General features: G+C 37.7%; 1 protein-coding gene across 1 annotated transcript in view; it reads left to right on the forward strand.

The window, feature by feature from the left end:
- Window positions 1–23,202, forward strand: part of ttn.2 (titin, tandem duplicate 2) — a 159,458-nt gene that overhangs the window by 61,702 nt on the left and 74,554 nt on the right. Inside the window, exons 91-124 of the mRNA XM_057335761.1 lie at window positions 4,764–4,835; window positions 5,057–5,122; window positions 5,762–5,836; window positions 5,929–6,006; window positions 6,600–6,644; window positions 6,970–8,679; window positions 9,107–9,151; window positions 9,280–9,678; window positions 11,050–11,319; window positions 11,399–11,674; window positions 11,765–11,904; window positions 11,992–12,118; window positions 12,223–12,489; window positions 12,601–12,867; window positions 13,025–13,288; window positions 13,361–13,500; window positions 13,592–13,718; window positions 13,847–14,113; window positions 14,199–14,465; window positions 14,555–14,821; window positions 15,839–15,978; window positions 16,248–16,374; window positions 17,172–17,314; window positions 18,649–18,772; window positions 19,538–19,804; window positions 19,890–19,987; window positions 20,111–20,279; window positions 20,366–20,632; window positions 20,719–20,985; window positions 21,082–21,360; window positions 21,678–22,086; window positions 22,176–22,300; window positions 22,514–22,780; window positions 22,867–23,136. Coding sequence (XP_057191744.1) covers window positions 4,764–4,835; window positions 5,057–5,122; window positions 5,762–5,836; window positions 5,929–6,006; window positions 6,600–6,644; window positions 6,970–8,679; window positions 9,107–9,151; window positions 9,280–9,678; window positions 11,050–11,319; window positions 11,399–11,674; window positions 11,765–11,904; window positions 11,992–12,118; window positions 12,223–12,489; window positions 12,601–12,867; window positions 13,025–13,288; window positions 13,361–13,500; window positions 13,592–13,718; window positions 13,847–14,113; window positions 14,199–14,465; window positions 14,555–14,821; window positions 15,839–15,978; window positions 16,248–16,374; window positions 17,172–17,314; window positions 18,649–18,772; window positions 19,538–19,804; window positions 19,890–19,987; window positions 20,111–20,279; window positions 20,366–20,632; window positions 20,719–20,985; window positions 21,082–21,360; window positions 21,678–22,086; window positions 22,176–22,300; window positions 22,514–22,780; window positions 22,867–23,136 — 8,121 coding nt within the window. The remainder of the gene's footprint in view (window positions 1–4,763; window positions 4,836–5,056; window positions 5,123–5,761; window positions 5,837–5,928; window positions 6,007–6,599; window positions 6,645–6,969; window positions 8,680–9,106; window positions 9,152–9,279; window positions 9,679–11,049; window positions 11,320–11,398; window positions 11,675–11,764; window positions 11,905–11,991; window positions 12,119–12,222; window positions 12,490–12,600; window positions 12,868–13,024; window positions 13,289–13,360; window positions 13,501–13,591; window positions 13,719–13,846; window positions 14,114–14,198; window positions 14,466–14,554; window positions 14,822–15,838; window positions 15,979–16,247; window positions 16,375–17,171; window positions 17,315–18,648; window positions 18,773–19,537; window positions 19,805–19,889; window positions 19,988–20,110; window positions 20,280–20,365; window positions 20,633–20,718; window positions 20,986–21,081; window positions 21,361–21,677; window positions 22,087–22,175; window positions 22,301–22,513; window positions 22,781–22,866; window positions 23,137–23,202) is intronic.

A 23,202-nucleotide genomic window follows, 5' to 3' on the forward strand; every position in this document is an offset into this window, starting at 1 on the left:
ACTGTGCCTCAAAAGAAAGATGTCACTCTTCCTCTTAGAAAGGATGAAGAAACTGTGCCTCAAAAGAAAGATGTCACTCTTCCTCTTAGAAAGGATGAAGAAACTGTGCCTCAAAAGAAAGATGTCACTCTTCCTCTTAGAAAGGATGAAGAAACTGTGCCTCAAAAGAAAGATGTCACTCTTCCTCTTAGAAAGGATGAAGAAACTGTGCCTCAAAAGAAAGATGTCACTCTTCCTCTTAGAAAGGATGAAGAAACTGTGCCTCAAAAGAAAGATGTCACTCTTCCTCTTAGAAAGGATGAAGAAACTGTGCCTCAAAAGAAAGATGTCACTCTTCCTCTTAGAAAGGATGAAGAAACTGTGCCTCAAAAGAAAGATGTCACTCTTCCTCTTAGAAAGGATGAAGAAACTGTGCCTCAAAAGAAAGATGTCACTCTTCCTCTTAGAAAGGATGAAGAAACTGTGCCTCAAAAGAAAGATGTCACTCTTCCTCTTAGAAAGGATGAAGAAACTGTGCCTCAAAAGAAAGATGTCACTCTTCCTCTTAGAAAGGATGAAGAAACTGTGCCTCAAAAGAAAGATGTCACTCTTCCTCTTAGAAAGGATGAAGAAACTGTGCCTCAAAAGAAAGATGTCACTCTTCCTCTTAGAAAGGATGAAGAAACTGTGCCTCAAAAGAAAGATGTCACTCTTCCTCTTAGAAAGGATGAAGAAACTGTGCCTCAAAAGAAAGATGTCACTCTTCCTCTTAGAAAGGATGAAGAAACTGTGCCTCAAAAGAAAGATGTCACTCTTCCTCTTAGAAAGGATGAAGAAACTGTGCCTCAAAAGAAAGATGTCACTCTTCCTCTTAGAAAGGATGAAGAAACTGTGCCTCAAAAGAAAGATGTCACTCTTCCTCTTAGAAAGGATGAAGAAACTGTGCCTCAAAAGAAAGATGTCACTCTTCCTCTTAGAAAGGATGAAGAAACTGTGCCTCAAAAGAAAGATGTCACTCTTCCTCTTAGAAAGGATGAAGAAACTGTGCCTCAAAAGAAAGATGTCACTCTTCCTCTTAGAAAGGATGAAGAAACTGTGCCTCAAAAGAAAGATGTCACTCTTCCTCTTAGAAAGGATGAAGAAACTGTGCCTCAAAAGAAAGATGTCACTCTTCCTCTTAGAAAGGATGAAGAAACTGTGCCTCAAAAGAAAGATGTCACTCTTCCTCTTAGAAAGGATGAAGAAACTGTGCCTCAAAAGAAAGATGTCACTCTTCCTCTTAGAAAGGATGAAGAAACTGTGCCTCAAAAGAAAGATGTCACTCTTCCTCTTAGAAAGGATGAAGAAACTGTGCCTCAAAAGAAAGATGTCACTCTTCCTCTTAGAAAGGATGAAGAAACTGTGCCTCAAAAGAAAGATGTCACTCTTCCTCTTAGAAAGGATGAAGAAACTGTGCCTCAAAAGAAAGATGTCACTCTTCCTCTTAGAAAGGATGAAGAAACTGTGCCTCAAAAGAAAGATGTCACTCTTCCTCTTAGAAAGGATGAAGAAACTGTGCCTCAAAAGAAAGATGTCACTCTTCCTCTTAGAAAGGATGAAGAAACTGTGCCTCAAAAGAAAGATGTCACTCTTCCTCTTAGAAAGGATGAAGAAACTGTGCCTCAAAAGAAAGATGTCACTCTTCCTCTTAGAAAGGATGAAGAAACTGTGCCTCAAAAGAAAGATGTCACTCTTCCTCTTAGAAAGGATGAAGAAACTGTGCCTCAAAAGAAAGATGTCACTCTTCCTCATAGAAAAGTTGAAGAAACTGTGCCTCAAAAGAAAGATTCCACTCTTCCTCTAAGAAAGGATGAAGATACTGTAACCAAAAAGAAAGATAACACTCTTCCTCTTAGAAAGGATGATGAAACTGTGCTTCAAAATAAATATGTCACTCTCCCTCTTAGAACGGATGAAGAAATTATAATCAAAAAGAAAGATTCCACTCTTCCTTTTAGAAAAGATGAAGAAATTGTGCTTTCTGAGCTTACATCTGAGAAAAAAGAAGACATTATGCTGATAAAGAAGGAAGTAGTTGCTGTACATGAAAAAGAGGAAACTATTTTGCCTCAAAAGAAAGAGATTTGTCTTCATTCTAAAAAGGATGAAGATATTATACCCCAAAAGAAACAGGTGGCTCCTACAAAAGGTACAATGACAGCCCTTGTCTTCATTTTCCTCTTCTTCAAAATCTTGAATTTTCTTTGAAATTATGTGGGATTTTTTTAACTTATACTAATTTTTACACTAATATCTTTAGTATGGTACTTTATGTGTGTGGTCTCATAGATGTGTTTTACTTACCCCCTTTTCTGTTTCAGTTAGTGCCTGCATTTTCCATTTTACTAACATCTTACCACTCGCTAGAGTGATCTCTTGATTTTATAGATGTGAATTTTCTTAAACCTGTGCTAATAGAGAATTAAATACTCTCTTAAATTGAAGTGGATTCTACAGGGGTTGAGTCTGAGAAAGGAGAGTTAAAAAGACAGCGAGATAAAACTCTTTCACTTACAAAGGAACATCACAAGCCTGAAGGTACATCACAATCAATCATCATTATCTTTCTTTTTTGCCATCTTTTCTTTTTTCTCTTTTTCTTGCATATCGCGTTTTTCTTATTTTGTGGCATTTACTGATTACAACAGTCTTTAATGTCTTTCAAGTGGCTGAAACTAAACCTCGGAAGGTCCAAGTTGGGAAAATACCACAGATCGCTGACAGTGTAGTTTTGCCTGATAAAGGTACATATTTAGAAAATGCCCCTTAAGAATGAGTGTAGAATTTATAAATTGTGTTAACTTGGCTCTTAAATTAATTTTGCTTCAAAGGCTCAGACAGAATTCATTTCTCCTCATTCTCATATTACAGAGGAAATTTCTCAACAAAAATTCATTCAAAGAGAGAAAGGTATCTTGATCTGAGAACTGCACATGCAACTATATACAATTTTGAAGTGAATATATCTCTAACCAGATCTACGGTTCATCTTTCTCATGAAAATGTTATCTTCCTATTTGCCAATTTCTTGGGTCCTATGTTGTGTGTATACTTCTACACATCCAAGATATTCAAGAGCCCACTTTTATCCAAATGAAGGATGAAGTCACATCACCAGATAATCAGAAAATTGTAACTAGATCAGTGGTGATGGATGAAACCTCCAAAGAGGATTTCCTAGATCTAAAACCTGTTTCAAACAAAGAAATATAATATGATGGAAGACATATCCCAGATATTGACAGTTTAAAAAAGACTGACGTGGAAGATTCTTCAAAAGAAAATACTATCTTTAAAATATTTAAAGATGGATGAAATATTATCTAGTGGAGAGTATTCTAAACTATATAAAATAAAAGGTAAGATAAGAAATAAATAGAGATAACATAATGATTTTTGAATAATTACAAATATTTAAGCAAATTCTTCTGCACGTCTAAGATCACGAAGAACCCACTTCTGTCCAGAAGGATGAAGTTATATCATCAGGCAATCAGAAAAATGCAGATAGGTCTTTCTATGGAGGATTTCCAACATCAAAAAGAAAAACATTATGATAGAAGACATCGTCCAGAAAATTTAAAACTGGAGGATTCTCCAAAAGAAGATAACATTTCTTCAGAAAAATTAAGAATAGATAAATTATCTGGTAAAGAGTCTCATAAAGCACATATAATGATAGGGAAGATAGAAAATAATAAACAGAGCTAACATAATGCTTTTAAAGTTAAGGACAGTGGTTATGAGTGTAAACATAATGTAAATGAGTAGGATGACTTTTACAATCAAAACAAACATCTGAGCAAATTCTTCTGCACATCATTCTGCACATCATTCTTGATGTTCTCTAAAGAACATCAAGAATCTGCTTCTGCCCAGAGGAATGATGAAAAATCACCAGAAAATCAAAAACTTGGTCCAGGAATTGACAGTACACAAATTTCAAAACTTGATGATTCTTCAAAAGAAATTGCAGTGATTCCAAAAGATTTTAGGATGAGGAAATAATTTCTGGTGAAGAGCCTTCTAAAGCACATTTAATGACAGGTAAGATAAGAAAGTCTATAAATGGATATTAGTATTCACCAGAAAATAAAATGTGAACCAGATAATCACCAGATAGTAAAATGTGAAAACCTGTCAAGCCTTGAATCCCAACATTAGACACAAGTGAGTGTTACCTTTGTTGCCTATACGGTCTCTTTTTTTGGATGGATTTTTGAGCAATTTTTGGGGATGCCACTGAAAAATACTGGAGGATATTTTGTTAATGTCTCCATCTTGGAATTTTTTTATCTTGGATGAAAAAGTGGAATATTTATATGGAAATGGAAGAAATGCTTTACACCAAAAAGGATCTTGCAACACATCTTATGAAGCATTAAATGCTGCAGTTGCCCCAACTCATCAATGCATTTTGATTCTTTGAGCAACCTCTTGTTGTCTTTCCGCTACCCATGTTAACCGTGAAAGAGAAACAACACTAACATTTGCACAAACATGAATGTTCCGTCTTGTCTGCAAGTCATGTATTGTCTAATGATTATGTAAAGGTCATATGTTATATGCCCCTTAAATCAACAGTATGTGTATTTGGTATTATGCCTATGTTTGTCTGTGGTATGTTGTTTGTCTGATATTCTTCAAGAATCGGACATTTTTGAAAACCCGATGAACAAACAAAGCCTAATAGTAAATTTACCAACATTTGTGGATCATAATACAACTTCATTTGTTATTTAAAGTGGCAGAACCAGAGAAGAAACCTTTGCCAGAGAAGACACCTGTATCTGTGAAAGAAGTAGCTCACCCAGAAGGTACTATGGGAATTATATTAACATCAACAATCTTTTTTTATGTCAAACTAAACATTATGTTGTACTGTTTGTCAAATTATGTTGGTCTCTTTTCATTGTTTGTTTTACAAGGCTGTTTATGTTAAGTCAAATGTTGTATGTATTGCGTATGTTTTTTGTTGCCTAAGGTCTTGTTTGTTTATCAACACTTCATAACAAATTGAAATTTGTAATTTACGCAGTTGAAAAGAAACCATCTGTAGAGCCTTCAGTGGTGCCAAAGGAAAAGACAGTTTTCCCATTAGAAGGTATTTTATTTGTTTGATGTGTTTGTGATAAACTTTTAACCATGTTTTGTCTAACAATGATATTTGTGTATTAGCATATAACCTTGACCTCATTAGAGGGCCTTAATACACTGTCTATTTGTATTCATTTCTTTATTATTTGTATTTACTGTATGTCTTTAATATTATTCTGTGTATTGGTCCTCAAGATTATGTTGTCTTAATTAAATGTTCTTAATTAAAGGATCATGCTAAACCACACTTACTAAGTATCAGTCAGATGCTGTACCACATGCATAGAAAGCTGTTGTTAAAAATATTGTTTTAACTGAAGTAGTTCTTTGATTTTGTCCCAGTTTTATGTGATTTAAGTCTCTTTGGAGTGCTTGCACGTCCTGTCAAGTTTAAAGTGATGTTACATGTTGGATGTTCTTTTCATGCATTCTTAACAAACACCAGGATTATGTTTTCTTAATTCTTGTTACTTTACAAATCTAAGATAGAATGTTTTACAGGTATGTGTTGTATGTCATGCATGTAAAATATGTTTGTTTCTAGAGTCTATTTCTTAACCTCGATAGAGGTTTTTATTTCCCTTTCTTTCATTACATTGTGTTATCTAAACGTGAATTCTTACATCAAACTACGCTCTATTTTAAGTTAAAGAGCGTGATAAAAAAGCTGAGGATAAAGACATTCCTAAGCCCAAGGAAGAGAAGAGAATTCCAACAAAAGGTATTGTCGTCAACACAAGTCTACAGTCTTGTAATGGGCCGGACAGAAATTAGTTTAGAAATCTTATCTTGTGTATAAAATTTCTTTTAAAGTTCCTTCCCCCAAAGAGGCTGAGAAACCACGTCCTGCTCCAAAAGAAGAGCCAGTACCACTTGTCCAACCAGTGGAAGGTACTGATATAGAGATCCTTCAACAAGATTCTCCTACATTTTATAATAGATCTTTTAAGATGTACCTTTATAACAAAATTTATATTAATAAAAGGTAGGTCACAATTTGCTTCTTAAAATGTAAACTTGTGCAAAACTGTCTGTCATGTTGTGTGTTGTATGCGTTTCTGATTTATGTCTATATGTGTATAAGGTATGTATAAATCTTTGAGCAATCTACACAACATTATTTTTCCACATAATGAAATAAGTTATCGTGCTAAGAGAGAGGTCACATGTTTCAGTGGCATGCACAGAAGAGTTGTCTCAAAATGTAAAAAGTGCCCCTTTGGTCATCATGAGAAATAATCTAATAGTTACCTGTAAATTTGGAGTTGCCATTAACAAGTGATTTATTTAAAAATTGCCCACTTATATGCCATAACAGAGGTCTGTGCACGTCACTGCTCACAAACACTACTGTATGAATTATTATCAATGTCACACCAAAACACACTATTGATGCTAATAGAAGCACCTTTTTTTCCATTTTATTTATAGATACTTTATTTTGTTATTGTAACTTGTTTTTTTTAACCCTATATTTTAATTAGCTGCTGAAAAGGAACCAGTTTCTGCACCCGGACAAGTGAAGAAAGGTAAGAATATTCAAACCTGTTACCATTTGCCACAGGTGGTCTGGGTTTTTAGATGAAATCTTCCTTCAAACTGAATTTGTGATTGTAGGTGAAATTCTGAACTGTGTTATTTGTATTGAAATATGTTGTATGTTGTCAGTATCCTGTTTGTCCATTTGTCTTTTTATCAGTGTTATTTAGTCTTGTGTATTATGTTTTATCTTGAGTTGTGTTTTTGTCATTTGTGTTTGTTGTATTAGGACCCCAAAGTGTCAGTGTTGTGTTTATGGTTGTTTTTGTGTTTCTTTTGTTCGCTGAGTAATGCAATACATTTCCGAATCTAAAGGCAAAGTTCTTAGAGTGAAGAAAGAAGAGGAAAAGATTGAAATGCCAGCCTTGAAGAAAGTCTCAAGGGTATCCAAAGATAAGGAGGAAGACAAAGAAATGATAAAACTGAAGAAAGTGCTCAAAACACAAGTAGAGGAGCTTGAAGAAAGCCAGAAAGTGTATGCTGAGGCTAAAACTCAGGTCATAATTACTGAAAGTTATGAGGCTGAAATGCATCTTGAGAGTTATGAAACTATCAAGCGTGTTGAAAAAATGCCACCTGAGGTTGGCAAAAAGAAGCCCATTGAACCTGCTCAAGAACCACAGCAGGTAAAACCAGAAAGTGAAGCAGATGAAAAACCAAAGAAGAAGATTGCAGCAAAGGTTCCTAAAGAAGATATTCCTGAGGAGCCTAGCCTAGCATTGAAAAAGGTTAAGAAGTTACCATTGGACACTAAAGACGAAGAAAGTGTCAAATTAAAACCATTTGAGAAACCTGTGAAACCACCACCTGAGGCAGAGAAGGCCCCTCCAAAAGATGAAAAAGAAAGAAAATCTATATCTTTTGAAAAACGTAAGGAACCAAGTACATCCAAGGACAGTGAGCGGCCTGAGAAGGTTGATAAGCCAAAAGGACCAGTTGTCCTCACAAAAAAAGAAGAGCCGCCCATTTCTGACAAAAAGGAACCAGATGAAGTTATAGTAAAGCCTGTTACCAGACCTCCAAAAGATGAAGTAGACACCGATACTAAACAAAAGTTATTTAAAGGAAAGAAAATTCCACCTCAATCTGAGGAGCCTGAAAAGGTTCAGCTGAAGCCATTTGCGAAAAAGCCTTCAGCTGAGTCACCACCAGAAAAGGTTGAAGAACCAAAAGAACAAAAACCAATAGAGTTGTCTCCACTTAGTAAAATACCAAAAGCTAAAATTGAAAGAGAACCAAGTACTCCACAGAAAAAGGTTGACACTCAGGAAACTCCAGACAAAGTTAAGGAGGGTGAGAAGATGCCAACCATAAAGCCTACAGATGACAAAAAGGCGCTCCCCAAGAAGGTTACACCTGTAAAGAAGGAAGTTACGCCAAAGGAGGATGAGAAGAAGCCTATAGTCCCCCAAAAAGGTATTATACCTAAAGAGACTGAGGAGAAAGAAGAAATAACTCTAAAACCATTCAAGAAAGATGAGAAAAAGCCTGTAGTCACCAAAAAGGGCATTTCACCCAAAGAGCCTGAGGAGAAACAAGAAATAACTCTAAAACCAGTTGAACTTGCAAAGAAAGATTTGGAGCCCAAAAAGATTCCTTCACCTAAAGTTGAGAAAACAGAACCAATTGAGCCAGTTTCTGTGGAGAAAAAGCCTAGCAAGGATCTGGCAAAGAAGCCAAAAACGGTTTCACCCAAAGAGTCACTTGAAGCTGTTACCTTGAAAAAAGTGCCTAAGAAGGTTTCACCCAAGGAGGACAAACCTAAAGAAACGGCAATGATTTCTGAAGCTGAGAAAGTTCCAGTCATGAAGGAGCTGACTCCTGGAGCCGTAGAGCTTACAAAAGTGCCAACTCAACTTGAGGAGGAAGTATTTGAAGAAGAAGCTGAGGCTGAATTTGAACCTCAAGATGAGGATGAAGCTTGGGGATGGGAGGTTGCTTCTCAAGACAGTTATGGCTCGGAAGGCTCTGAATATTTGGAGGAAGGGGCACTTGAAACTCCTGGGATGCCAGGAGGTAGACGAGGTGAGAGGGTGGCTATTGACTACATCAATGAATGACTCATTTTCCTGCTGTGGAAATCAGCTCCCTGTTGTTGTTTTTACACTTGATAATATCCATTTCCACATCCATGTCCATCTTCATAAAACTGCTAAATCTTGTGTGCCTTCTTCTTGGTCTTCAATCTTCATTGTGGCATGTGTGTTGTGTTTTAATGTCTTTTCATCTTGTTTGTTGTTTGTGTCTTCATTGAACAACAAAATATAACCTCTTGGGGGTAGGTCATTGCACTGGAATCATAATTTACCATCTAACTTCCCATTATTTGGAAGCATGATTTTATCAGCTATATACCATTCCCTTTGTTTATATCTTCTTTTCTCTCCAAGTGATTCTTAATTATTGAACACTAGATTACCATGAATTGGAAATAATTGATTTTGTTTTTCAGAGGGAAAACCTAAAGAAGAAGTTGGAAAAGGCAGAGGCTTGAGACGTAAGTTCTCTTATTTTCATATACAGTATGTCTCATCTTTAATAAAGTATACATTGCTCTGAATGTGTTTTTTGTGATGTGTATTTAGCTTAAATTATTTTTCTACTAAACCTTTTTTTGCATAACAGCAAGACAAACTCCTTCTCCTGGGGATGGCGGAAGGGGTAGAGGACTCAAACCTGGAGCTGGAGGTGACAAACCTCCAGGAGATGCTCAAATTGGGTTCCAACTCAAACCAGTCCCATTGAAGTTTGTGAAGGAGCTCAAAGATATCGTGCTGCAGGAAGCTGAGTCCGTCGGTTCCTCTGTTGTATTTGAGTGCCAGATCTCTCCATCTACTGCTATCACCACCTGGATGAAAGATGGAAGCAATCTAAGGGAGAGTCCAAAACACAAATTTACCTCTGATGGCAAAGACCGCAAACTGGCTATCATTGATGTACAGCTTTCTGACTCTGGAGAGTACACATGTGTCGGGAAACTTGGCAACAAGGAGAAGACCTCAACAGCTAAACTTGTTGTTGAAGGTAATGCACTGATTATACATAAAAATTCACAGTGATCTCTTAAACGTATCTTAAAGGCAACACTTTTTTTGGAATTTGAAAGAAATGTATAAACTAGGGCTGTCAATTTTAACAGGTTAAAGCATGCAATTAATTTTTTCAGATTAACGTGTAAAAAATATTTAATGCAATTAACACAGCACCTGTTTGTTTTGTCATCCTTTGTCTAGCATTACTTTATATAATCACCCTCTTATTCACGTAATGGCCTTTAAACCATTTAAGCGTGATTTGAAACATTCTTTTTGACGTGTTCAGTTTAGATAGACAGCTTCTAGCTGTGGGACGCGGCACGGTCTAGTCTGGTGTATACGGTCACAGGCTAAAGGCTGTGTCAGTGAATCTCTTTCGGAGTCTATCAGACAGCGGACCAAAGTTTTCTTTCATGCTTGAATGAACAAAAACACACAAGATTATGCCAGAAAGCCCGTTTTGTCTAGCATTTTCGTAAGCACAGACTTTAACGCGTTAAGTGTAAAATCTTAAATGAATGCAAAGAGTTCTGAATGAGTCAGATCTGCGTAGAGCGGCAGCTCTTAAAGGGGCCGGATTCTTAAACCTGCTGCTGTGACTCCTGTCATTTATGTTAATCAAAGAACAAAAGAAAAGAGGAATTCAATGTGTTTTGTAGCTTTAATGAGAATTCTTTTGAATTTAATTTAGAAGTATATTTAAAAACATTCATGTTATGTGCGATTAATCACAATTAATCACAGAAGAAATGTGTGATTAATTGCGATTCATTTTTTTTAATCTAAAGGTTGTTTGCACATGACGTCACAGCACTGTGCGAAGTGCCGATGGAGGGCAGCAAGTGATTTTCTCCATAGGAATTCACCATAACAAACTCAAAATACCTATGTTTTGCGTCTTTTTTGACTGTTCAATCGACTGTTTATATAACATCCATCATTGAAATGTCGTGAACAAACAAACACACCTCAACTTCTCTCACTATCACAAGAGCCCACAGCACAGCCAATCTTGACGCACCACAGGCAATCTTGCTGTTTCCTTACAATGGACTTCTATGGGGAAGAAACTCAAGATTTTTCACTTTATCCATTTAATAAGGGCTCATTCTTTTAATGTTTATTACAAGTAAGGTTTGATAGAAATTTGGGCTTACCTGGTCGTTGTTCAGGTCATTAAACATAGGTACTTTGAGTTTGTGATAGTAAATTCCTGTGGAGGAAAATCACTTACTGCCCTCCAGCCGTGCCTTGCGCGTCATAAAAACCATGTGTTTGCAAACAACCTATTGACAGCACAAGATTAAACATGTTAGCGCTACCCATGAATTGACATTTCCTCCTGATTTTTCTTTAATAGAGTTACCTGTAAAATTCACAAAGAATCTGGAAGAGGAAATGTCTGTGATCAAGGGCCAGCCAATGTACCTGACCTGTGAGTTGAGCAAGGACAGGGATGTGGTCTGGAAGAAGGATGGCAAAGAGCTCAAACCAGTTGCTGGCAAGTTTGCCATCAACGTTATCGGGCTGCAGCGTACCGTTACAATCCACGACTCAAATGATGACGATGCCGGTGTTTACACTTGCGAGTGCGAGAACCTCAAGACACAAGTCAATGTCAAGATCATTGGTATGAGGATAGATGTATTTAAATTAATGAATTTTAATGTTTATATTTCACAGACACTAATTTCATTTTTCATTTACAGAAATCATCAGAGATTGGTTGACGAAACCTTTGAGAGATCAGCATGTGAAACCCAAGGCCACAGCTACTTTTAAGGGTGAATTGTTCAAGGACACTCCCAATTGGAAGTGGTTCAAGGGTAACGATGAAATCCCAATGGAGCCTTCAGATAAATTTGAGGTGAAGAAGGATGGAAAAGAAGTCACTCTTACAATCAAGAATGCTCAACCTGATGATGTCGGAGAGTACGGCATTGAAATTGAGGGTCGCAGATATGCAGCAAAACTCACTCTTGGAGGTGCGTTATGCAGTCTTGTATATTTGTTAGCTTACTGTGGAAGACTGTTTTTATTCTATTAAATACTCTAATTGTTTGGTAATAATTTAGAGCGTGAAGCTGAAATCTTGAAGCCGCTTGCTAGTATTGAGGTGGTTGAGAAAGAGGAGGCCAGTTTTGAAACTGAAATTTCTGAAGAAGATGTGGTTGGAGAATGGAAACTTAGAGGACAGGTTCTGACAAGGTCCCCGGTAAGAACATACAAAGCTGAAAAAGATTATTTATTTTACGTAGGTTTTTTACATCTGTGAACACTTTCATTCCTTTTTCATCCGCAGACATGTGATATCAGAATGGAGGGAAAGAAAAGATTCCTTACGTTGAAAAATGTTCAACTTGACCAAGCTGGTGAAGTCTCTTACCAAGCTTTGAACGGCATCACAAGTGCAATGCTAACAGTCAAAGGTACTTGAATAATTAGCATATACATTTATTTTGGAAACAAAAAAAAATAGACTGATGAGGGTGAAAAATAATGTTATTTTGATAACTTTTATTCACACTCTTAGAAATTGAAATGGACTTCACAGTCCCTTTGAAGGATGTTACTGTGCATGAAAAGAAACAGGCGAAATTTGAGTGCACTATCACGAAAGATGTGCCCAAAGTCATGTGGTTGAGAGGATATGATATTATAACATCAGACCAAAAATATGATATCATTGATGATGGAAAGAAACATATATTGGTCATAAACCATTGTGAGTTTGATGATGAGGGAGAATACACTATTGAGGTGTTGGGTAAAACATCAACAGCCAAACTGACAGTTGAGGGTAAGTCTTGGTTCAAGCGATTTCTGTCCCCATGTGGGTCTGCTCACAAATGTTTGTTGTCCTCTATGTTAACAAGCTAAATTGGTTTTACAACGGACTAACACATTATAGGTATGCGGCTGAAAGTCATCTCACCGATATCGGATCAAACGGTTAAGGAAGGTAAAATGGCTCGGTTTGAGCTTGAGCTCTCTCACGAGAATGTACCAGTGACGTGGTACAAAAATGAAACCAAACTGCATCCGAGCAGAACTTTACTTACTCATGTTGATGGAAAGAAACATATATTAGAAATCAAGGATGTCACTCTAGATGACACTTGCCTAATAAAAGCAGAGGCTAAAGGAATATCCACAACAGCAAACCTGACGGTTCTAGGTAACCTTTTATGATTAGTTTTATATATTGTGGTGGACAGAAGTGTTCATATTTTAATGAGCTATCCTACTAATGTCTGTTTATTCCCCAAGAGAAAAATTGCTGTTTTTCAATGATTCTTTACTGTTTATTAAAAACCTGATTTGTGCTCATACAGAGGGAGATGCATACTTCACAGTCAAACTGCAAGATTATACTGCAGTTGAAAAAGACGAGGTCACGCTCGACTGCGAGCTGAGCAAAGACGTTCCTGTGAAGTGGTTTCACAATGAAACTGAAATTAAAGCCTCCAAGTTGGTTTCTATGAAAGTTGACGGCAAACGACGAATGCTTTGCATTAAGAAAGTTGAAGACAAAGACAAAGGCCAGTATGCTTGCGATTGTGGGACAGACAAAACAGTGGCCACCGTTACCATTGAAGGTACGTTCACAAATTTGATTGTTTTTAAGCATTCTGATAAAGCTTGTGCTCACCAATGATGCTTTCTTTCAGCTCGTGACATCAAAGTTGTGCGTCCCATGTACGGCGTTGAGCTCTTTGATGGTGAGACTGCTCGTTTTGAGGTGGAAATCTCAGAGGATGATGTCCATGGCCAGTGGAAGCTGAATGGAGAAGTCCTCTCCCCATCACCTGTAAGGGTTTTAGAAATTTGGAAACTCTGACAGATGTGACATTTGTGTTACATATATGATTACATTCTGTGTTTTCTTTTTATTGCCACAGGATGTTGAAATCATTGAGGATGGCGCTAAGCACATCTTAACTTTGTACAACTGCAAAGTACCCCAAACCGGAGAGGTTTCATTCCAGGGTGCTAATGCAAAATGTTCAGCAAATCTAAAAGTGAAAGGTACCTCCTGACAATTTTTTGTGGACTGTTTGATTCTAGACTATTGGGCATTTTTATTGGACAATAGTTTTTTAATTTAGTTGGTGTTTTGTTGATGCCATTGATTTGTTTATTTTGTTTATGTGCAGAGCTTCCAATTACCTTCGTGACACCTCTGACTGATGTGCATGTGTATGAGAAGGATGAGGCGAGATTCGAGTGTGAGGTCTCAAGACAGCCAAAGACTCTTCGTTGGTTGAAAGGATCTCAGGAGATTACGACTGATGATAAATTTGAAGTACTCCAAGAGGGCAAGAGGCACACTCTGGTGGTCAAATCCGCAGCCTATGAAGATGAGGCTAAGTATATGTTTGAGGCTGAAGACAAGAAGACATCTGCCAAACTTGTTATCCAGGGTAATTTTTTATTAAAATAAAGGATTTATTTTACAGCTGTTTCACTACCTGCCAAGCTAAATCCCGTGCTTGCAAATTTCCACAGGCATCCGTCTTGAGTTTGTAAGACCTATCAAAGACGTCACCGTTAAAGAGCGCGAGACAGCCGAGTTTAGAATTGAACTCTCTCATGAGAAGGTTCAGGTCACCTGGTACAAGAATGATGTGCGTCTGCATCCAAGCAAAGTCGTGCACCTGTCCGAGGATGGCAAGATCCACACACTTTCCTTCAAAGAGGTCTCCATTGATGACACTTCTCTCATCAAAGTCGAAGCTCTTGGAAAAACGTGTGAGGCCATGCTCACTGTACTTGGTAAGTGTTTAACATTTTCATAGACACTCAGCTACATACAAAAATGACAAATGAGTGGATGAACAAAATGTTCTCTTGAAAATCAACAGAGGGAGAGCCTTACTTCACCACCAAGTTGCAGGACTACACTGCTGTTGAAAAGGATGAGGTGGTACTGATGTGTGAAGTGAGCAAATCTGCTGCCGAGGTGAAATGGTTCAAAGATGGGAAGGAGATCATTCCCTCTAAGAACATCCTTATCAAAGCTGAAGGAAAGAAACGCATCCTGACTGTGAGGAAGGCAGAGAAGGCCAACATTGGGGAATATGTGTGCGACTGCGGCTCTGACAAAACAGCAGCCAAACTTAACATTGAAGGTATGCATCTACTTTTCTGTCAGAATCCTGTAAAAAAACGTTAATCAATTATTTTTGTCCTTTTTCCTCTATGCGCAAATGACTAAACCAGTTTTGCAGACAAAAATAAAAATGTGCAAACATGTTAGTTTCTTTTATTACAGAATGCACATTTAATTTGATTAAAATGTTTTAGAAATGGACTACTTTGAGGAAATAATGAAGAAAAAGCAACCAGTAGGAGCCCAGTTGAAAAAGTATCTCAGGGTGATATAATGTCAAGAGAAAATTTGTGCAAATTTTAGGTAAATGGTAGCTACACACTGTAGAGACTAAAATATCATAGTTGTGATTTATTTTGGTCACAGCACAATTTCTATAGTTACACTGTAGTTTTGATGAGTGAACTGTTATTTAAAAATCTAAATAAGGAAGTGACCCCAAACCTTTGAACAACATTTCTAAAACATTTCTAAAATCCAAATTTCCTTTGCATTTATTCGCAGAAAATTGAAGCGGGACAAACTGGTCAAAAACAATAAAAAGATGCAATGTTTGCAGATCTTAAACACTGCAAAGAAAACAAGTTCATATTTCTGTTTACTTTAAACAACACAATATAATGATTTTACATGTATTTTACAATCAGTTAAAAAATGAATAAATGGTTGAATAAGCCTGATTTTTTCACAACTTTCATGCATCTTTGTCTTCTCTCAGTCTTTCACATTGCTGTTGATTGACTTTTTGTCATTCCTGAGGTTTGTTTCTGTTGAAATTCAACAGACACTGGACTAAAATTGCAACAATTCATGCAGAAATGCTAATTAATGGCAAACTGGAATGGTTTCTTTTTTCTGTGGCTATTTCAAATATATTTAAAATAAGATAAGACTTGTCTTCTTGTTGTTTTATGGCATTAGCTAATTGGTATTTCTTGCTTGAAGCATTTTTAGTACAGTATGTAAAATGGCTATACAGTGAAATCCAAGGCATTTTCTGTAACTTCCTCCACCTTTCTTGTCATGTCCTCTACAGAACGTGACATCAAAGTTGTCCGTCCACTGTACAGTGTGGAAGTCATAGAGACTGAGACCGCTCGCTTTGAGACAGAAATCTCTGAGGAGGATGTCCATGGAAACTGGAAACTCAAAGAAGAGGCTCTGCACCAGTCATCGGTAATTTCTATTGCAATAGGGCTACAAAGTGTGGGTTCTCAATATCATAACACTCAATATTAACATAATACTTAACATAACCTACTGTACAGCTTCTTTGGACATTTTAGTGTCTATGAAATGTGTTAGATCTGAGATTTGAATAATTGTATATGGCACATTCATTCCAATAATTACGGTATATGAAAATTTGCTATTGTTTTATCTGAAATAATGTAAATTGTGTCTGCGTAATGAGATTTCATGCTTCGTTTTTGTTCACTAATCAGGACTGTGAAATTAAAGAGGAAGGCACCAAGCACATGCTTATTCTCTACAATGTGCGCATGGACATGGCTGGCAGCGTGGACTTCAGTGCTGCTAATGCTAAATCCAGGGCTCAGCTTAGAGTTAAAGGTAAGAGTGATATAACCACTTCTTACACAAGACATATTTTTAGCCGGTGATATGCTACAGTTTAGGTGGAACCGTACTTTATTTGAAACAATAACAGGTTAAATTACAAAAAGACATTTTACTCTGCCTTTAAAGTTTGTGTGTCAAATTTAGTTAAATAATCAGTCATTGCAGTGGATGATAAGGCCATAAATTTTGCTGACAGGTATTATGCCATGATAAGTAGGTGTTAAAAATATTATGGCGGAGATTAATGTTACAGGCAGTTTGCCAGTCGATTCGATTTTTGGTTCGGCTCCTTTCGTTTGTTTAATACTAACAAGCAAGCCACTGTTATGACATGCAATCCTCAGCAATTATGTGGGCATTTTAATAAATGAAGTAACCTATGCCCCAACATTCTCCTTTTCCTGGAAAATTCCAGCTGGTTGATTGACAGTAGCATGTTGCCAAGCCTGATGTCTTTACAGGGGGTGGGCTGGTGGCCAATCAGGTGTTGTGGTTATTTTAGAAGCTACATGCCATATCTAGAGAAGCTCTGTCAGTGATTGGCAGAGGATTACCAGACCTCCCCTCCAAGTTTTTTTCTTACCATATACATATTAAGGAAACTCAATATGCAAATGAACTAGGTCCCCAACACAAGTCCTTCTCTTCTTAAATCCCACTTGTCCTGGAGGCTCCAGAGCAGCAGCCTGTTGTCAGTGGGAAAGCGCGATGTGGATTTGTAGTTAAAGGATTAACCTGTCCCTTGGAACTTTGGAGGTGACTAACAATGTCTTCTCCTGAATCCAAAGCACGAGTGATAGGCCTCTTGAGGCCTCTCAAGGATGTAACAGTCACAGCGGGAGAAACTGCAACCTTTGACTGCGAACTGTCTTATGAGGGCATACCTGTGGAATGGTTCCTAGGGGGTACAAAGCTAGAACCAAGCGACAGAGTAAGTGCAAATGTTTTATTCTTTATTGATGTGCCTTTTGTAAGTACTAAGTGTTGCTTTGGCTTGTTTTTGTAATCTGTATCGGAGCCGTTGACGGATTATTCAATTCAAGATGGTCGCTGAGTGATTTCAAAACATGGTTAATTGCTAATGGGATGCTAGTACAGCCAGAAAAATGATGCTTTGGTTAAAGCGCATTTATCTCTAGCATGTCGTTTGAACTATTTGCAAGATCATTATTAACGTTTTTTACATATTGCTTGTGAAATGGGTCTGTATGTTAAATGCTTTCTTCATATAAGGGCCTGGGGTATCAGGATACCAGTTGAGCATTTGATCCAGGTTTTTAGATAACACACAGGGCTATTCTGCCCTGCAAGCGTTCCTCTGGTTATTTTTAACTGCTTCAAGAGTGTATGTGCAATGGCAGGTGGCAAGAGGCCTTTTTTTACAAACATAGTTTGTAAATGTATGTATACATATGTATGCACAGATGTAGGATAGATTTTGCTAAAGTGTGGGCATTTATGTTAATCATGTGTGTCATGTGTTTATCATGTCTTTTGTAAATAGTATAATTTTGGATTATATTTGTATCTTAATGAATTTAGCATATGAAATGGTTGCGGTACAAGGCTATGCATGCTGTGACAATAACCTTGATCCAGGATCTGTTTGTATTCCTGATTCTGGTATGTTAAAGATTACTGATTGTAAGAATACAAGATAATTCGGTTCAAATTAAATAATGAAGCCTAATTTGGACATTTTAGACAGTTACTGTCATTCGAAAGGAAGATACAGTTTTTCTAGTATTTATTTCTAATTTCCGGCATCTTTATACTAAGCAGGAATGGGTTATCTATTTTGTTTACAAATGCAAAATACTTTGTGTGGGGCGGCATTATTATTGTAATTATTGGCATTATTTAACATGACTTTGTCAGTAGTACTGAGTTGTGAATAGTAAAACCCTTGAATTGCTATGATTTACTACTGTTTAAGAGGTCTCTGCAGTTGTATTTTTTTGGTTTTGTTCTGTTTTGTCTGTAAGTTTTTTTTGCATACAAATCATATACAACATTCCAATTTATATTATTCATATACCTTATCTGTTATATCCTAAGCTCATATTAAATTAAAGCTCCACTAGCCAAATGTAATAGTGCCTAAATTGGCTCTCTGGGAACATGGTGGAAAAAGCAGAGTTGTGAAACTGAGAACCGTTCATGTTTCTCAGCTGCTGATGTCTGTTGGCATGGGGCAGTAAATAGCCTCTCCCCACTGTTGACAGGGAAAGGGTGACTGATTTATCAATTGGTTTGATTGCACAGGTGGTGACCCGAGCAGAAGGCAGAACACACACACTGACCCTCAGAGATGTAAACATGACAGAGGCCGGTGAAGTAAAGCTCACGGCAAAGGACTTCCTGACACAGTCGCAGCTCATTGTAAACGGTAGGTGCCATTTGTTGAAAAGACCAGCATTTCATTAATATATTGTGAGTTGAAAACAAGCAACAACAAAAAAATCTACCAATGGGGTGAGAAAAATAAACTTGAATTAGGTACTTAAGAAAAAAGTAAAACTAAATTCAAGTTTATTTTTCTCACCCCATTGGTAGATTTTTTTGTTTGCTTGTTTTAAACACAAAATTCCCTTATTCTTATATTCTCTTTTATAAAACAAGACTTAATATCTTACGCCATTTTCTTGTCAAGAAAATGTATCTTGATTAAAGAAGTGTTAGATATTTTTCCTAGAAAAAAAGACAAAAATGCTTTTTTGCAGTACCAGCACCAAATAAGCATAAACCAGCTTAGACCAGTTTAGAAAATTCATGCTGGACCTACATTACAAAGGCTCATTCACCATTTATATGATTGGCTTTAGTCATATATATATAACAAACAGGTGTATGAAAAACACATATATGCCCTAAGCACTTCTTTAGCGCTTCAGTTGGAGTTTAAAGTGTTGGTTTTAGTACATGCTTTTTAGTACTTGCTTTTGCTCAAGTGACACCAACACAACAGACCTTTCGACAAAGTGATTTGCCTATCAATGGCAAGGATGTCTGCTCAGAAAGTATTTAAGTGTTTGAAAATCAGATAGATAACAAAGTGGAAGAAATGGTTACATTAGTGTTTGGAAATATTAGCTTTCAAAATGATAACTTTATTGCATTGTAACCAAAATAATGATAATAATTTGCCATACAGAGCCTCCAGTCGAATTCACCAAACCCCTGGAGGACCAGACCGTAGAAGAAGAAGCCACTGCTGAGCTTGAGTGTGAAGTCTCCAGAGAGAACGCAGAGGTCAAGTGGTTCAGAGATGGACAGGAAATACGCAAAACCAAGAAGTTTGACATGGTTGTCGACGGCCGTAAGAGAAAACTTATCATCCATGACTGCACACTTGATGACTCAAAGACATATACCTGTGACGCTCAGCAGTTCAAGACTTCAGCTTTCCTGAATGTTGAACGTAAGTCATTCAGAATGAAAAGCCAAAATCAAGTATTTGAGTTGCATTTGTAAGTACTAATAAATGATTATCTTTTCATTTTCAGCTCCACATGTTGAGCTCACTAAGCCGCTCCATGATGTTGAGGTCAGAGAGAAGGAATCTGCGAGATTTGAATGCGAAGTGTCACGTGAAAATGCAAAGGTGTCCTACATTGAATTGGATTAATTTCCTTTAAATTATTCTGCTTCTCAATTCAGCTGTACATACTGTAGATTGTATTGACACAAACAAATATAAAACCCATCATTGACTTAACACTTTTAGGTTCGGTGGTTCAAAGATGGAAGTGAAATCAGAAAAGGCAAGAAATATGAGATCATTTCTGAAGGAGTAAAACGTATTCTCATCATAAGCAAGTCTGTCTTTGATGATGAGGCAGAATATGAATGCGACGCCAGGACCTCCAAGACCTCTGGCATGCTCACTGTCATTGGTAGGTGTTATTTTTTTACTCAAAACTTTGATGCATAGCTTGTTTTGGCAGCCAATTGATTTAAAAAATGAATTCTCGTATTACAGAGGAGGAGGCTCGATTCACAAAGAACCTGGCTAATGTTGAGGGCACTGAAACAGACAGCGTCAAACTGATTTGTGAAGTCTCCAAGCCAGATGCAGAGGTTACATGGTACAAGGGTGACCAAGAGTTGCCTGAAGTTGGCAGATATGAACACATTGCTGATGGCAAAAAGAGAATTCTCATCATTAAGGATCTTCGAATGGAAGACGCAGGAGAATACCACTGTAAACTGTCCAGCTCACAAACCACAGGGAACCTAAGGATTAATGGTAAGGTTTAGTTCTATCCAATAGCGATCTACCTTATTGGAAACATTGCACTTTGCCTAATGCAGTAACGTTTAATGTTTCTTCAGAGCTTGCCGCTGAGTTTATCTCCAGGCCTCAAAACCAGGAGGTGGTTGAGGGTGAAAAGGCAGAATTTGTGTGCTCGGTCTCTAAGGACACATATGAAGTGAAATGGCTAAAGGGTGACAAGCAGCTTCAGTCAGATGACAAATTTGACATCATTTCTGATGGCAAGAAGCGGGTTCTTGTCATCAAGAGCTGTGAGCTTAAGGATGAGGGAGGCTTCATAGCTGTTATTGGAACAACAAGAGCCTCGGCCGACTTGACTGTAATCGGTGTGTTGACATGCACATTTACATTTTTAAATGCAGTTATATTCCTTAAAAATTATGATTCTCATTTTTTGCTGTGCTGTGTTTGCTGTGTTACAGAAAAGCTTAGGATTATTACCCCGCTCAAGGACTTGATAGCAAATGAAGGACAGGAGACAGTCCTCAATTGTGAAGTTAACACTGAGGGCGCCAAAGCCAAATGGCTGAAGAATGATGAGACGTTATTTGAAAGTAGCAAGTTTATCATGGTCCAGAAAGACAATGTTTTCTCTCTGAGGATCAAAGACACACAAAAACCAGATGAGGGCAACTATACCATTATGCTGACCAACCAGCGTGGTGAACAAGCAAAGAGCGCTGCCAGCATTATTGTGCAAGGTATGACGCCCTGATAATATGCAGTACCTAAACATTATTTTTGATGCATTTTTCATATGCACAGTGATAAAGTTCTCATTATACTACTTTTCCAAAATGTTCCTGGAAGGATTTTAGAAGTACATTTTGCAACTCATGAATCAGGTGTTTCATATAGGGAGAGATCTAAAACATTCTGGAAGGTGTGCCCCGAGGGAAAGGGTTGGGAAACGCTGGCCTAGAGGCATATGCAGTGCTTTACAAACAATGTCTAATGTGTTTCATTTATACACCCCACACTAGTTTTGATTCTGACTCGTATATCTTACGCTCTGCAGAGGAAGATCTTAGGATCATTGTTCCCCCTGAGGATGTTGACACGCAGGAGAAACGAAGCATCAGCTTTTCATGCAAGGTGAACAGACTGAATGTGACAGTCCAGTGGATGAAGGCCGGTCAGGAGATCACTTTCAGCAAACGTATTGTGTATCGCGTGGACAAAGACAAACACACTCTGACCATTAAAGACTGCACCCTTGCAGACGAGGGTGAATACACTGTAGTCGGCGGAGCTGATAAAGCTTCTGCAGAGCTGATCATCAGCGAGGCACCCACTGACTTCACCGCTCAGCTCCAAGATCAAACCATCACTGAGTTTGAGGATGCCGAGTTCACTTGTGAACTTTCCAAAGAGAAGGCTGAAATCAAATGGTACAGAGACGGCAGGGAGATCAGAGAAGGACCCAGGTGAGATGCTTTCTGTTGTTGTAAGTTCTTCAGTTAGGAGCTTGTTGTTGTTGAATATGTGTAACCTGCATTTTGTGTTTCATTTTAAGATATCAGTTTGAGAGAGATGGTAAGACATGCAGACTGCACATCAAGGAGTGCAGACCCGATGATGAGTGTGAATATGCCTGTGGAGTAGACGACAAAAAAACAAGAGCCCGTCTGTTTGTTGAGGGTGAGCTTGTTTATTTTTTATGTTAAAAATTTCTATTTAGAATTTAGCATTGCTGAAAGTTTTTGATCTAATATGCATATGATTCAGGGGGCATATTTAATATGAAAACTCACAGTAAAATGTCATCCTTAACAGCCCTAGTACTTATGTATTATGTTATTCTAGTCTTTTATATGAGAGGCAATCACTTTTTGTCTTACCACCTCTTTTCAGAGACCCCAGTGGAGATCATCAGACCACCCACAGATGTGTTTGAGCCCCCAGGCTCTGATGTTGTGTATGAAGTGGAGCTGAACAAAGACAGAGTTGAGGTCAAATGGCTAAGGAACAACATGACCGTTGTTCAAGGTGATAAGTACCAGATGATGAGCGACGGTAAAATTCACAGGCTTCAGGTCTGTGAGATTAGGCCACGTGATCAAGGCGAGTACAGAGTCATTGCCAAGGACAAAGATGCCAGAGCCAAGCTTGAGCTTGCTGGTAAGAGAAAAAATAGAATGTTTACAAGCAAATCAGATGCAGATTCACCATACGGATGTTTACAATGCCTTTGTGTTTCTCCACAGCTGTACCAACAATTAAAACCTTGGATCAAGACTTGGTGACAGATGCTGGAAAGCCATTCGTTATGACTGTTCCTTACAATGCATACCCACATGCTGAGGCCGAATGGTTGTTCGACAACATCAGTTTGCCAAAGGACAATATTCACACTTCAACTGACACGACAGAGTACAGACTCAAGGACCCTAAGAAGTCAGAAGAAGGCCGTTATAAAATTATCATCCAGAACAAACATGGAAAAGGAGAGGCTTTCATCAATCTAAAAGTTGTCGGTGAGTTATATTTGATTTTTAAATAAAACAAACAAAACTATACTTGTTTTAAGAGTTTTTTGCTCA

Source organism: Triplophysa rosa, linkage group LG6, assembly GCF_024868665.1.
Source record: "Triplophysa rosa linkage group LG6, Trosa_1v2, whole genome shotgun sequence".
NCBI classification, from domain to species: domain Eukaryota; kingdom Metazoa; phylum Chordata; class Actinopteri; order Cypriniformes; family Nemacheilidae; genus Triplophysa; species Triplophysa rosa.